This window comes from Cariama cristata, unplaced genomic scaffold, assembly GCF_000690535.1.
Source record: "Cariama cristata isolate BGI_N322 unplaced genomic scaffold, ASM69053v1 scaffold28849, whole genome shotgun sequence".
In the NCBI taxonomy this organism is placed as follows: domain Eukaryota; kingdom Metazoa; phylum Chordata; class Aves; order Cariamiformes; family Cariamidae; genus Cariama; species Cariama cristata.
This window is the reverse complement of record NW_009634612.1, coordinates 55,820-69,049: the sequence shown is the minus strand read 5'-3', so window position 1 is coordinate 69,049 and position 13,230 is coordinate 55,820. Positions and strand designations below refer to the sequence as shown.

The window sequence follows — 13,230 nt, the reverse complement described above, 5'->3', positions numbered from 1 at the left end:
AAGGCACGTATCTCCCATGTCCCTCTCATTTCCAACCATCGCCTGTCAGCCCCCCAATGCTGGGAGCTCCTGGATGAGCCTCCAACTCGCCCCTGTGCCTTGCCAGCACCAACGTGATGGAGCACACCTTCAAGGAAGAGAATTTTTGCCCCTTTTCTAACCATCAGTTTGTAGTTAAAGGTGCCCTTCCATGGCAGGGCACGCTTGCATCGAGGAGCTGAAGGGCAGCTCTGCCCACCCACCATCCTGCCAGCTACGAGCTCCATCAGGGACCTCATCCCCATCCCTCCGGTCAGCACAAGGCTCCCCGACAGCTTCCCCCGCCCGTTATTTTTTGTGCAAAGCACATTCCTCCCCATTTTCTCCACGGGTGCTCTCTCCAGGCAGGCGGCAGCAAGCAGGGTGTCGTGGGGGCAGCTGACAAAAGGTCAGCGGAGCTATCTGCTGTATACACATTATCCCTTTCACTAGGAAGCCAAATGTCAGAATTATTCAGCATGGAACCCACAGGGCACAGAACACACCTAATTTCTTTGGCTAATTGTTTTCAGACAACGAGGCTCCGGAAGACCTCTAGCAAAGACAACAGCTTCTTTGTAATACTGACTCTTGGCCTCCGGCTAGCCGAGAGCCCTCGCTCTCCCACGTAAACCCCGATCCCCAACTGTTCCTGCCCAAACCTGGAAATCCCACCGCTATTTTGTAGCAACAAATTCTTATTCAATATTGAAGTGTTTCTGAATGCACAACCAACCAAAAAACTTAATAATGAATAAACAGTTATTATGTATTTTAATTTTCAAATTTTTTTTTTCTTCTATGGGAAAAGCAAAAGTAGCAAAGCCACGACACAACAGCCAAAGTTCCCACTTGCCCCAAGACACAGAGTTGCTAGAGCCTCTCAGAAGTCAGCACCTCATCTCATTCCCCGAGACATTTTACCTGAAGCATCCTCACAAAAACAGCACGGCCTATTCTAGAGCGTTGGGAATTCCGAGCAAACAACAAAGTAATTTTGGACTGTTTGAGTGAGAGTCACTTTTTCTTTTACTCCACTACCTCGTGCATGTATCAGGGTGCCCAGCTCCTCACCCGCAAACAGAGCTGGGCAGTCGCTCACTCAAAATCAGAGGGGTGGTGTCAAGAGAAATGAATTGAAAGCTTTCTCCAGAGCCCTGCAATACAGACACAGATTTATTTAGGATTGCACATACCAGCTCTGGTACAAATACACTCCATTATGGGGATTCGTAGGAAGACAGTCATTTAAAAAAAAAAAAAAGCTCTTGGTTAAATCAGAATAGCTTTTCTACTGCAAGAACCCAGTTGATAGGTATCTGTGACCTTGCCTTCATAAAAGAGTCCCTGGAAATGCAGATGCACCTTCTGTTAATGTCAGGGAAAAGCCTCCGGCAGACTTAACCGTCCTCAGATCTGCTTCTCGCACAAGACAGCAAGTGTGCACGTGTGGTACTGGCATGGGGGAAACGGCTGAACATGTATAACAATTAGCTTTAAAAATGTAAGTTTTTGGCTATTGTTTTAGTTGCCTGTCCCTGGGGATCCGCAGCATTACTGTATTATTGATGATGCTAAATGGGGTTTTCAACAAAAGCTGGTTTGAAGGCTTGTGAATGCCAAAACAGCATTTCAACCCATTAAACTTCACAGATGAAACAATTTCTTCTAAAAATAACCATTGGTTCTTCCCACCAGAAAAAAGAAAAGCCTGGTCAATTCCTAACGTGCCAAGTTTTCAGGCAAGCCTGATTTTTATGGCTGAGCTTATAAAGCTCTGAAGAAAAGCAGGTTTATAATGGAAACACCGACAGAGCTAACTTACAGGTGAAGAGCAGACACCCTACACAATAGGGCTGCCAGCAACCACCGGCAAATGCGTTCTACCTTGCTAATCCTGAATTTTCCCGTTCAGAGGAAAAGATGAAATGTCTTAACTCCTGCTAACATCCTTGCCATTATGTCGATGCAAATACAGTCACGAGGCAATTACCAGCCCAGCCAAGGGCCAGCCATTGTGGGGCTGACAATAGCTTATCGAGTCCTTTGGAGGAGAAACAAATACCCTCAACCTTCTCCAAGATTTTAAGTCTCATTAATATAAATCAGTAACCCAATTAATGAGGGGTTTAGCATATTGATTTGCATCAGATTACAGGAATTAATGACACCCGTAGTGGGAGAATGCAGCAGGACACTGGGAAGATGAACAGCTATGTAGGGGAATTGTATTGCCACAACAGATGAAAGAGGGGCACAGGCACCCCAGATTTCACAATGCGGATGAAGCTGCTCCCACTCAGCTCCTACTTGGCCATCAGGGAGACAGAGGCACTACCTGGCTGTTGAAATGGCTAACAACCCAAGGCAGATTTGACAATGTAAATTTTAAGAGCTGCTTTTAAAATGAAAACTCCTGTTTTAACGGTTGCAGCAGTCTCTGGCTGGGGGTTAAATGGAGATTGGCTTCCAGGGGAGACCACCGAGGGTGGTACAATCCTGCTCTGCTCCTCCTGGGACATGGGGCAAACACAAGAGGATCCACCACAAAGAGCAAAGATTTGGGGAAAAAGCAGCCAGGACAGCAAGGAAACATGGGGCAAAGCTGTACTGAGCAGGCTGGAAGGAGCCCAAAAGTGCAAAGGCCAGTGAAGCAGAGCAGGTTCAGGGAGGAAAAGGATCTCCACCAGCTCCCCACCAGCACCCAGCCTACAGCACACAGATAATAAACAGAGGAAGGCAACACGACACTAGGATATGCCATCAGCATCCTCCACAACCTGCCAGGTTTAGCGAAAGCCTCTTCCCCATGGCTGTCTGCCCTTTCTGCACCTGGCAGGGTCCCCCGCTCTCGCCAGGCTGCCTGGCCCAAGGGACCATGGAAAGGGATGGTCCTCCATCCCAGAGGAGAGGGACAAAGGGACCGGCTGTGCCCAGGATGCCTTCCCCTCCACCCAGGGTGGGCAGCCCCTCCTCGCTCCAGTAGTTATAAAAGGGCTCTCAATCCATGTAATCCATTAGATACAAATTACAGCAATTTAAGCACACTTGACCCAGAATTACAGCAAGCCCATAAAGAGCTGCATCTTCCCAGGCACCTTACACTGTTACAAGCTCTCAAACCACAGCAGAGGATTAAAAAACAACCACCACCACCCAACAAAAAAAGCAAACCAAACGCAGGAAGCATGATGCCTGAAACAGCATTATCAAGAAATTAAAACCATTACTAGGGTTAGTTCACATTCAGGTGGTCCTAAAACCACCAGTATTGTACAGTCTCTAACCAGCATGTGTCTTGCATGTACCTTAAACTGTTAAATCACAGCCACTTCAAAGAAGATGCCATGAACACAGCACTACGTAACCATTTGGGATGGGGACTGCAACCCCCAGCCCAGAGGACAGAGGCAGGAGGGACAGTGCTGACCCAGCTGCTCGCCCTCCCGGGGTGGCTCTGGCTGTGAGTCCCCCCCCACAGCAGCTCAGGTTAACACAGACCCCCACCAACCAGGAGGGGACTGCAATGTTCCTGCATCAATCTTCACCCTCCTCTGTGTAGTTTTTTTTATTTATTTTTAAGTTACTACTAGTCCTAGACAGCATCCCAAGGAAGAAAAGCAGCAGAGGACAGCCTACCCTCCAGCCAGCCCTGCAGGCGCTGCAGTGTGAGCTTATGGACCACTGTAGGCAGGTGGCCACTGGCCATCACATCAGGCAGAGACTTGAGGCAGCAACACTCTGCAGTTACCCTAGATACTCAGCCTGGCTTACGTGGGAAAATAAAGCCATCAGCATTAAAAAAACCCATGCAAGTTATTGTCTTCCAACATTCAGAAATAGATTTATCCCAGCTTGGGTTCCCTGCAGCAGCCATACCCACCAGCTTCCACACACACAATCCTTGGTCCTCGGCGTCCCCAAGATGCTCCAGGACTGTCTGTGCCGGCAGGACCTGGGTGTCTGCCGCTGCTGGTTGTGGTATGGATTTTCCCAGGGACAAGAAGAAACACCACGGTTTTGTGCTGGCAAGTGAAGGGTTTGAGCAGGGCAGCAGCCTCTGCCACCAAGGACACTGCCACATCCAGACTGTGCTAAGGTAGGAGGGAAGAGGGTGGCTTTGGGGGGGAAGGTGACAAACAGGGCCAGCAATTACTGTGGGACACACGATAATTAAAAGCATCTAAACAGACGGAAGGGATTTTTATATGCCTTGCTCTGAAATGTCCAACACCAGATGCTATCATGAGAAAAGAAGCCAGGATGACACCAGAGGTCTTGCCTGGTCCAGCAAGACTTACATCCAGCTAAAGCAACTGGAGAATGGCGATGGAAACTTCAGCACCATTCGGTCTAAGAAATGATCAATGTACTGAGAGGTTACATCTTCCAAAATGAAAATACCAGCTTGTCCACGAGGACAAAAGCCAGGTTGGCTGAGCCAGGGGGCAGGAACAGGACCCTGCCCCGGGGGTGCAGGAGGACTCCTCTCGCTGCCCTGGTCATTTGTCCCAACTTAGGGCCACGCCACCCATCACAGGACAAAACGAGAGGCTCCGATTACCGCAGTCCCATTATGTGCTCTTCTTTGTCCCCTTCATTGCCACCAGAAGCGTCAGCAGGGAGGCTGGTCGGCTGGCGGAACCCAGAGCAGCCCGTATGCGCACATCACCTGCGAGGCTGTCGCAGCCCGGAGCCGGACACGTTTCAGGAGAGGCACAGAGCTGTTCAAGTGCGTCCTTTCAAGGGCTGTATTTTTTTAATTCCAGCTCTTTGGGAGACAGCACATCACGCGCTGCCAAGAACACCACCTTTCTGGTTCATTTTGCATTTGAAGTTCGTTACCAATTCCATTAATCGTAATTATTAAATCTACGTATGGGAATTTTTCTTTAAATCATGCTAACGGCAATGGTTATGTGAAAAAAAAACAAAAACTTGAAGGAAGGGAGTACACGCCTTCCTCGAAGTCAGCAGCATACCTCCTCCCTACCCATATGGTTTAGTTTACAAGCTCATGTCAGAGAGCCAATTTCACACACAAACACAAAATAAAAGCAGGAACACAACTTTTGATCATCCTACATTGATGTTTACTCTTGTTTCCTGTAGCCCCAGGTGACAAATCTGTCCTTTATATAGCAGAGGTTCATTGTGCTATTAACAAAGTCAACTGGACACGCTTAAAACTCACGGCAGGTCTTTGCATTGCTGACTTGTACCAAACTAAGGAATAATAATTAGTAAGCAATTAGTTGTAAAACGATAAATATAAATTCAGAAACGTTTTTTCTGAGCAGAAACACTTGAAAGCAGGAGAATTTACAAGCAACTTTCTTACATATGAACACTTACGCCAAGAAGGGAGATGTTGGAGAAGTCAGCCCCTCTGAACACAAGGGCTTTTGTTCCACCATTCTCTGAGCTCTGAAGAAGTTTAATTTTTTTACTTTTTTTTTTTTTCTTCTTCATTTAACTTTGCTGGCCTGCCAGCTGGGTATAAGCCAGAAGGGTTATCCAGTCAGACCTTACTGTGATATATTTACAATGGTAGTGCATCTAAGGTTTGTTTATTTCGGGATCAAAATTCAAATGGCTAGAACCATTTAAATAATTAAAGGGCAATCAGAAAATGCCATGAAACCAAACAAATCAGGAAAAGTCATGGAAACCATCAGCAATATTTAATTCAGAAATTCTCTTTGTTAGGGAACTTAGCTGAAAGAAAACAGCTGGATGTAGTTCAACCCTCTAAATTAAAAACAATCTAACAAGGTCTATAGGGATAACTCTTTCAGCTACATATTGGAGACCAGATTCACTTCTACCAAGTAAATGTAATAGCACTCAAAGCTAGAAAGGAAATTCCTCAGCACTGAGGTAGTTTCTAAGTATCAGCACATTTTCCAATTCCTTGCAAGGCAACTTAGCTATTTACAATCCATTTTTTCCCACACATAAATTTATAACTTTTTCAATTTTATGGTTCCATGATTTATTTTCTAAAGAAAAATAATCTAGCCAGAATATCCCTAACTCTACTAACATCATGTTTTAATAAATAACTGGCTACTTCTAGTAAAATTAAGCCTCCAGGATTGTTTATACCAGCCAAGAATACTCCATCTTTATAGCTTTGCAGAAATTTGGTGTGAAAATAAAAGTTGAGTATAACGCTGACCCTGAGCTAACAAGTAATTAATGCTTCAATATAAAAATAGAAAATTATCCTTACAACACAAAGGTGGAATAGAGCAAATCCTCTCTCTCTGGATTGCTCTCCTGGCCAGATCCCGGCATCCAGCCAGACCTAAAGGCTACCTAAAGCAGGAGGAGACATGCAGAATAATTTTGAGTCTTTCCAAAGACTTTGTTTTCCCTAAACTCTTTTAAAAATTATTTCATCTCTTTTCTTAAAAATATACATTTCTTTTATTAATGAGTTGCCGCTCACCACGGCACTGTTCCAACTGCAAAAGCACAGGTAGAGAGAGAAGGGTGTCTCGGGTGGTGCCGAAAAGCTACGGTCACTGGGATCAGCTCTCAGGAGACCAACTACACCGAAAAGGAGGTGTCTTCAGCCCTGCCAGCTCCTGCCTGCTCCTACTCCGACCTGCCTACAACAGTGCCGCGGGGCACTGCCCGCCTGCTCCTTCCCTTTTGCCTCCCATCTGAGAGGAAACAAAACTCTTGCAAAAACAAACCAGACACCTCCCCGCCCTCCCTTCCCACAAAGTATGCCTTAAAAACAACAAAAAAAAACAAATTTAAAAATTAATCCAGCATTCATCTAACAAATTTGCAGACACGACACATGTTGGCATTTGGATCTGGGAGACGACAAGTTGCTTCCAACTGAACAAGTTTAATGCCTTATTCCCACGGGGGATGCACGTCAGGAACTGACCTACAGGAGTTACAGCTAATTGCAAGGATCCTGGGGAACAAATGACAACTCTTCTTAGTGTCTGCAGAACTGGAATTCTCTGTAGTCTCTTCCAATTTAACCCAACCTCCCGTAAAGAAAGTACAACCCGCTCCTGGCATTAACGCCCTATGCAAACGGGGCACTTGGCACACTGACCAGCTCTGCCTTCACCTGTTTTACCGTGTAATAAAGACAAATTACTTCCACTTCTTTCCAGATAAGGCAACTAACATAATGTGGATAAATGGGAAGTTAACTACATGAAACATGTTTTCTGCTTGTTGGGCAATTATTTTTTTCCCCATAAGATAACATGATAAATAAAATCTGCTTCTGTACAGATATTTCTCATTTCAGAAACACATACTTGTTACAGGCCAAGAGAAGACCCTGGGGTTTTTTTTTGTTTTTTTCTTTGTAAGAAACATGGTAAAATAAAAAAAGGAAAAAAAAAAAGAAAAAAAAGGAAAGTGATAAAGACTCAAATGAGCTAACTACAGGCTTGTATATACATTTTTGTTATCCACCTCTAGCACGGACTCTTTGTGAACGGGACAGACTGGTAGTCCCCGCTCCTGTTATTCCCAGAATAGCAAGGGAAAAAAAAAATCAGTATCTTAAAACCAGTGGCAACATAGTAAAAACTGTACACTGTTGTCCATTAACTTAAAAAGCAAAGTCCCTAGATGGTATAAAAGTGAAAGCAGGTGCCTTCTAATTTTGATAATAAAAGTCTTTTCCCCCCCCGCTATGCTGCACAATTATCTCCATTGTCTTTGTACGGCCATGAACAAAACGCTAAGGAGCAAGGCTGCTTGTGATAAACTGCTCCTGGTAGCGGCAGAAGTGTTCACGTTCTTATCGCTCTTGTTGGAGTTCCCAGTGACTTCGGTGGCATTGAACTCGAACTCCGGTGAGCACTGCTGGAGCTCGCAGCCGCTGCCGCTCTCCTCCCCGCTGCTCTCCTCACCTGCGGGAGACAAACAGACCTGCTGTCCTCCTCTGCCGCCTGCAGCGCGAGGCGTCACTTGCGGAAGGCAGCGGGGCGAGGGGGGGAAGAGCAAGTGTGGGGATGTATCGACATTTATGGGATGTAAGCATGTGTCCTCTGGTTAATGCGACTTCTGCGTGCCGTTTGACAGATCCATCCGTGCTGGCGGATGAAAAGCTGGACGTGAGCTGGCAATGTGTGCTCACAGCCCAGAAAGCCAACCGTACCCTGGGCTGCATCCAAAGCAGGTCAAGGGAGGGGATTCTCCCCCTCTACTCTGCCCTGGTGAGACCCCCCTGCAGTACTGCCTTCAGCTCTGGGGTCCTCAGCACAAGAAGGACATGGACCTGCTGGAGCCACGAAGATGATCTGAGGGCTGGAGCACCTCTCCTGTGAAGACAGGCTGGGAGAGTTGGGGTTGTGCTGCCTGGAGAAGAGAAGGCTCCGAGGACACCTTACTGGGGCCTTTCAATACTTACAGGGGCTTATAAGAAAGATGGGAACAGACTTTTTAGTAGGGCTCATAGTGATAGGACAAGGGGTAATGGTTTTAAACTAAAAGAGGGAAGATTTAGACTAGATATAGGGAAGAAATTTTTTACAATGAGGGTGGTGAAACACTGGCACAGGTTGCCCAGAGAGATGGTCGATGCCCCATCCCTGGAAACATTCAAGGTCAGGTTGGATGGGGTCCTGAGCGACCTGATCGACTTGAAGATGTCCCTGCTCACTGCAGGGGGGGGTTGGACTCGATGACCTTTAAAGGTCCCTTCCAGCCCAAACCATTCTATGGGCACAACCCTCCTTGCACAGCCTGTCAGAGATGCCAGTTCCCACTCCCTTTACTAACACACTTACCCAGCTACCCCATATTAGTATGAAATCCAATTAAAAAGGGAAAAAGAAAAAGCTAAAGGTAAACAGCAAACGTACTTATGTCAATGAAGTCGACATCGTTCCCACTGTACGCATTCTTCAGCTTGTTGGTCATCACCCGCAGAGCCATGATTTGCCGGCGAATCACCATGTCTGGCTTGGTAATATCAACTTCTACCTCCGGGTTATTTACTTGACTTGCTAAGCCATTTCCAGTCACCGCAAAGTCGTACCTGAAAAGAAACCGTTCCTGCTGGTACCGGAGCTGCTGCTCGGTGGGATCCCACGCCGAAGGGCGACAGCGTGGAAACTCGGTGATGCCACCCCTGTTTCCAGCCTGGGTGATATTCTGAGCCCAATGTGATCTTCCCATGTGCTAACCCTCACAAAGCCTTTCTCCGGCTTCTTACCCCATCTCCCCTCCCTGCAATGTGAGCAGCATGTGGAATTAAACATTGTTTTCATACACCCTGTGCCACAAAGGCAGGGGAAAGATGATTTTCTCCCCAACTTGAAAAGAAAAGGAAGATCTGGGGTTTATAATAATAATGGCTTACAACAGCATAAATCAGCTTGCTGCAGGCAACAGAGCAAAACAAGCTGCTGAGATGCCCTGATGCCCAGTTAGATGACATTTTGGGAAAACAACCTTTGGTACCATAGTTATCCCAGAGAAACCTGTAGTAACTGTTGGAGGCAAAAGTGTCATTCTGGCTTTGCATAATGCAATTTAACTATCAAACTGGGGTATTAAATGTGTACTTCTCACTGCGCAGACATGAGATGCAGTTTCCCTAATAACCCCAGCAGGAGAAACATCTGTGATGTTGAAGATGAGATAACACAACCCCACACACTGAAGCGGAGAAGAGCCAAGCTGCTCAGCCTGAGGAGGTGTGCATGCTCAGGTCTGAACACACGTATGGCCCCTTGGCTTAAAGGAGAGACTGAGTGACAAAACCCAACAGAATATGTCTCCTGAAACAGGTATTGGGAGTACCATTTTACAGAGCAGGGATATGACACTTTTTTCCCCCTCCTCCAATTACCTGATTTGCAAGAAAACTCACTGTTTAACAGAAGAAAACATTACTTTTCTTAGTTACGATGATGACATTAGTATCACGAGAGAGAGAAAAAAGCCTTCAGCACAATCTACTGATCCTGGAGACCAGGCAGTGAGATATAAAGGCATGAAGGACGTGCTCAAACCCTGTCCTGTGTATGCAAGGGTTAATTATTATGACGATGATTATTATTACTACTGTTGTTGGTTTTGTTATTATTTGTGATCAACATTATGAAACTGGTAAGAGGTTTAAGTCCATGCAGCGATGTTGGATCTGGGTATCTAGACTCAGTTCGCTCCTTTAAAACAAACCACAAGGTAGAGTTTGGACAACCCTTCAGCTTTGCGTTCAAGCTCTCCCATCTACAAAAAAAAAGGGGTAACAGCAGCAGCCTGTCTCAGGGGAGCTGGGGTCACTCCTGTAGGAAAAGAGGGCTCGGGGAGGGAGGTCGGCACACTGGGAAAGGTTGGGGCAAGAGGGAGAGAGTTAACCGGGAGTAGTAGCATTGCCAAACCTGCTTTTGGCGCTCCCGTTCCAGCACTCGTTCTCATTGACAGTGCCTACGGACATCTTTTCATCATTGCAAATGTTGCCAGGTAGAGATGACCAAAATTTTTTGGCTTGCTTAAGCTTCTCTTTCACATCAGTAACCTATTAAATAGAAGGAAAAAAAAAAAAAAAAAAAAAAAGAAACACAGGACATAATCCAGAATACCAAACGCTCATTAAAAGTGAAGCTGGAAAGGTATTTTTTTATCACAACAGACGTGGATAGGCCAGATCCTCAGGCTGCATGTTTTGATGGTTGATTTACTTTTTTAATACAAAATTAAACACCGCTCCTCAAACACATATTACTCATACGCCAAGCCTTTAAAACAGGCGCTTTTCTGACAGAGAAGCGTTGAGGTAATTCATGTCTAGAGCCATGGGCAGATTACACCCCTCAGAGAGTTTAAGACAGCCAAGGAATATTAAGAAACCCTATAAATTACAAATGGAAAATTATACTCTGCGGTACATGGGTGCGAAGCGCCTGCGTGGCACCAGCAAGACCAGGCACTCACCAGTCGGTCCAAGCTCGGGCCAGCGGCCGTAGTTGGCCGCTCCTCCGGGTTGTAGGGTCTGAAACGAGCGCTGAAACCACTTTCGGAGACAGAGCGAGCAGTCCGGCCCTGGGCAAGCGTTTTTGGCTGGCCACATCCCTGGAAAACCTACATGAGAAAAGGAAAGGGTTTTATGAAATAATACACCGGCTCTATATATACTCGAAAGGGCATTAAAGAAAAAACATATTGATGAGAGTTGGGAAATAAAACACACTGGATAAATAAAGCCCAAGTGTCCTCTTGGCCCATTTACCTTCTGAGACACCTGCATGCTGTTCTCCTGCATGTTCATGATCGCATCTGAAATTTTCACATCAATGGGGTCCATGACTGACTCGATGTTGAAGGGACCCTCCAGCCTCTCTGCTACCAGCAGCATCGAATCTAACACAAAGAGAGAAACAAAGGCTTTTAAAAGAGGAACTTCAAGAATAACAGATAACAAGGATAAGAGACTAAGCACACAGACATTAACCACCGCAATGTCATTTCTGACCAGCATACATCTCCAGGAAACATTTTGCTCCATTCCCAGAGCCTACAGCTTCACCAGGCTCTTACAGACTGCCAGCACCAAGCCACAGGCTCATATACATCAAAAGCCACGTTAAATGACGGAGAGCCGACACAGACTGCCAACAGGCAGCCTGTAATCAGCTCCTCCCATTAGAACTCCCATTACTAACACCCTCCTCTCTGTGCTCGTTTATTAAAGGTTGCCTTGTGTCATTTGTTTTTCAAGACTGCTTTCAAAGCCACTCGCTTCCTCATGCTGGTCCTGAACACAAGACAACAAGGCGAAAGGGCCCAAGATGATCATCGCTACCATCTCTCCCTTACGGAAAGCTACAGGCTTTGCCGTGCCTGGGAATGCCAAGGCATTGCACCTTCTGGCATTACATGGACAATTTGCACGAGGCAGACTGCACGAGACCAGGGTGAACGCTGTGCACTAATGATCTATTTGGCACATCTCTAGGCAAGGGGAGATGGAAAAGTCCCTCAGTTAACATCAGGTCACTCTTCCTGTGCCAACATGCACGTCCTCATCAAATACATCATTAAACACAGCAGTTACCAAATGGGAAAGTATTATTGGCATTAAGGCTTTCACCTTGCATTGCATTTAAACCATCTCTCTGGTTCTCCCCCAGAAGGTGCCTCCACGTACACACCTGGTGCTATGCACTCATCTCTTCTCACCCATCACAACCTTTATTTAATGTTAGTTTTCACTCAGGTCCCTCAATCCCAAAGCACCCCATTTGCTCGTCTCCTCTCCTGCATCACTTTGTGATGCTCTGCCACAAATTCATAATTTTCCAGTTGCATTTAATTCTTCAATTTTTCCTAGCCTGCATGACGTGGGAGGCCAGGACACAACAGCCCCTCCAGCCCCGAGGAAACCCTCTCCGAGGAGCTCCTCCCCACTCCCAAGGATACGCCTGTTCCCTTCCATTACGGGGAAACGGGCGTTTCACAGTCAGTCTATGAATTTCTCTTGCAAAGGGTTTCTCATGACATTCATCCTTCTCCTAAGCGCAGAAGGTACTTTCAACAAGCAGGAGACTTCTGTGGGCTCCAGCTCCCTGTTAAAGCCCTATAAAGATACAGCACATACTGAACAATTTAGTAATAGCTCTGCCTTAGTGTCGTTTAACATGACTTGGGCACTAAAAAAAACCACAAACTGATGATAAATATACAATTAAGCTACTCCTGTATTTAAATTTAAATATAATAATAATAATAATAAAAAATAATCCAACATCAAAACCCCCACATGAACTGCACAGCCTTCCTAGCCTGTAAATCCACTTTTTAAAGACAAGTCAGTATTCTAAAGATTTGCTGGGTGTTAGTTAAAGGTCTATCAGTCAATCAACCCATCCCAAAAACCACATCAGCTGGGACTCACACAGCTCCGCCAAGGTGCCGGTGTTTAGGGAGTGAACCCTGGGGGGGGCTGGAGCCCCCAGGAAAGCCCCTCGCCCCACAGGCACACACCACCAGCATCAGTGACGGAGATGTGGAAGGGTATGGCTGGAATTTAGCCATCAGGGACTACAAACAGGTCTGAACTAAATGCATTTTAAAAAAAAAAAAAAAGGAAAAAGAAGGTAATAACAAATGAAACAAAGAGTCTTAGACTGTATTGTGGTGGGCTCTAATAAAGTGATGCTTCAAATCTCTGAGTAATGACTGCTAGCATGAATATACCATTGTGCCGGAGGGGAG

General features: G+C 45.9%; 1 protein-coding gene across 1 annotated transcript in view; it reads right to left on the bottom strand.

Moving 5' to 3' along the window:
• Positions 1–7,109: 7,109 nt before the first annotated feature.
• Positions 7,110–13,230, bottom strand: part of GPC4 (glypican 4) — a 35,676-nt gene continuing 29,555 nt past the window's right edge. Inside the window, exons 4-8 of the mRNA XM_009707223.1 lie at positions 11,246–11,376; positions 10,951–11,097; positions 10,398–10,534; positions 8,871–9,046; positions 7,110–7,916 (exon numbers count right to left, since the gene is read on the bottom strand). Of these exons, the coding sequence (XP_009705525.1) occupies positions 7,708–7,916; positions 8,871–9,046; positions 10,398–10,534; positions 10,951–11,097; positions 11,246–11,376 (800 nt within the window). The 3' untranslated portion in view covers positions 7,110–7,707. The remainder of the gene's footprint in view (positions 7,917–8,870; positions 9,047–10,397; positions 10,535–10,950; positions 11,098–11,245; positions 11,377–13,230) is intronic.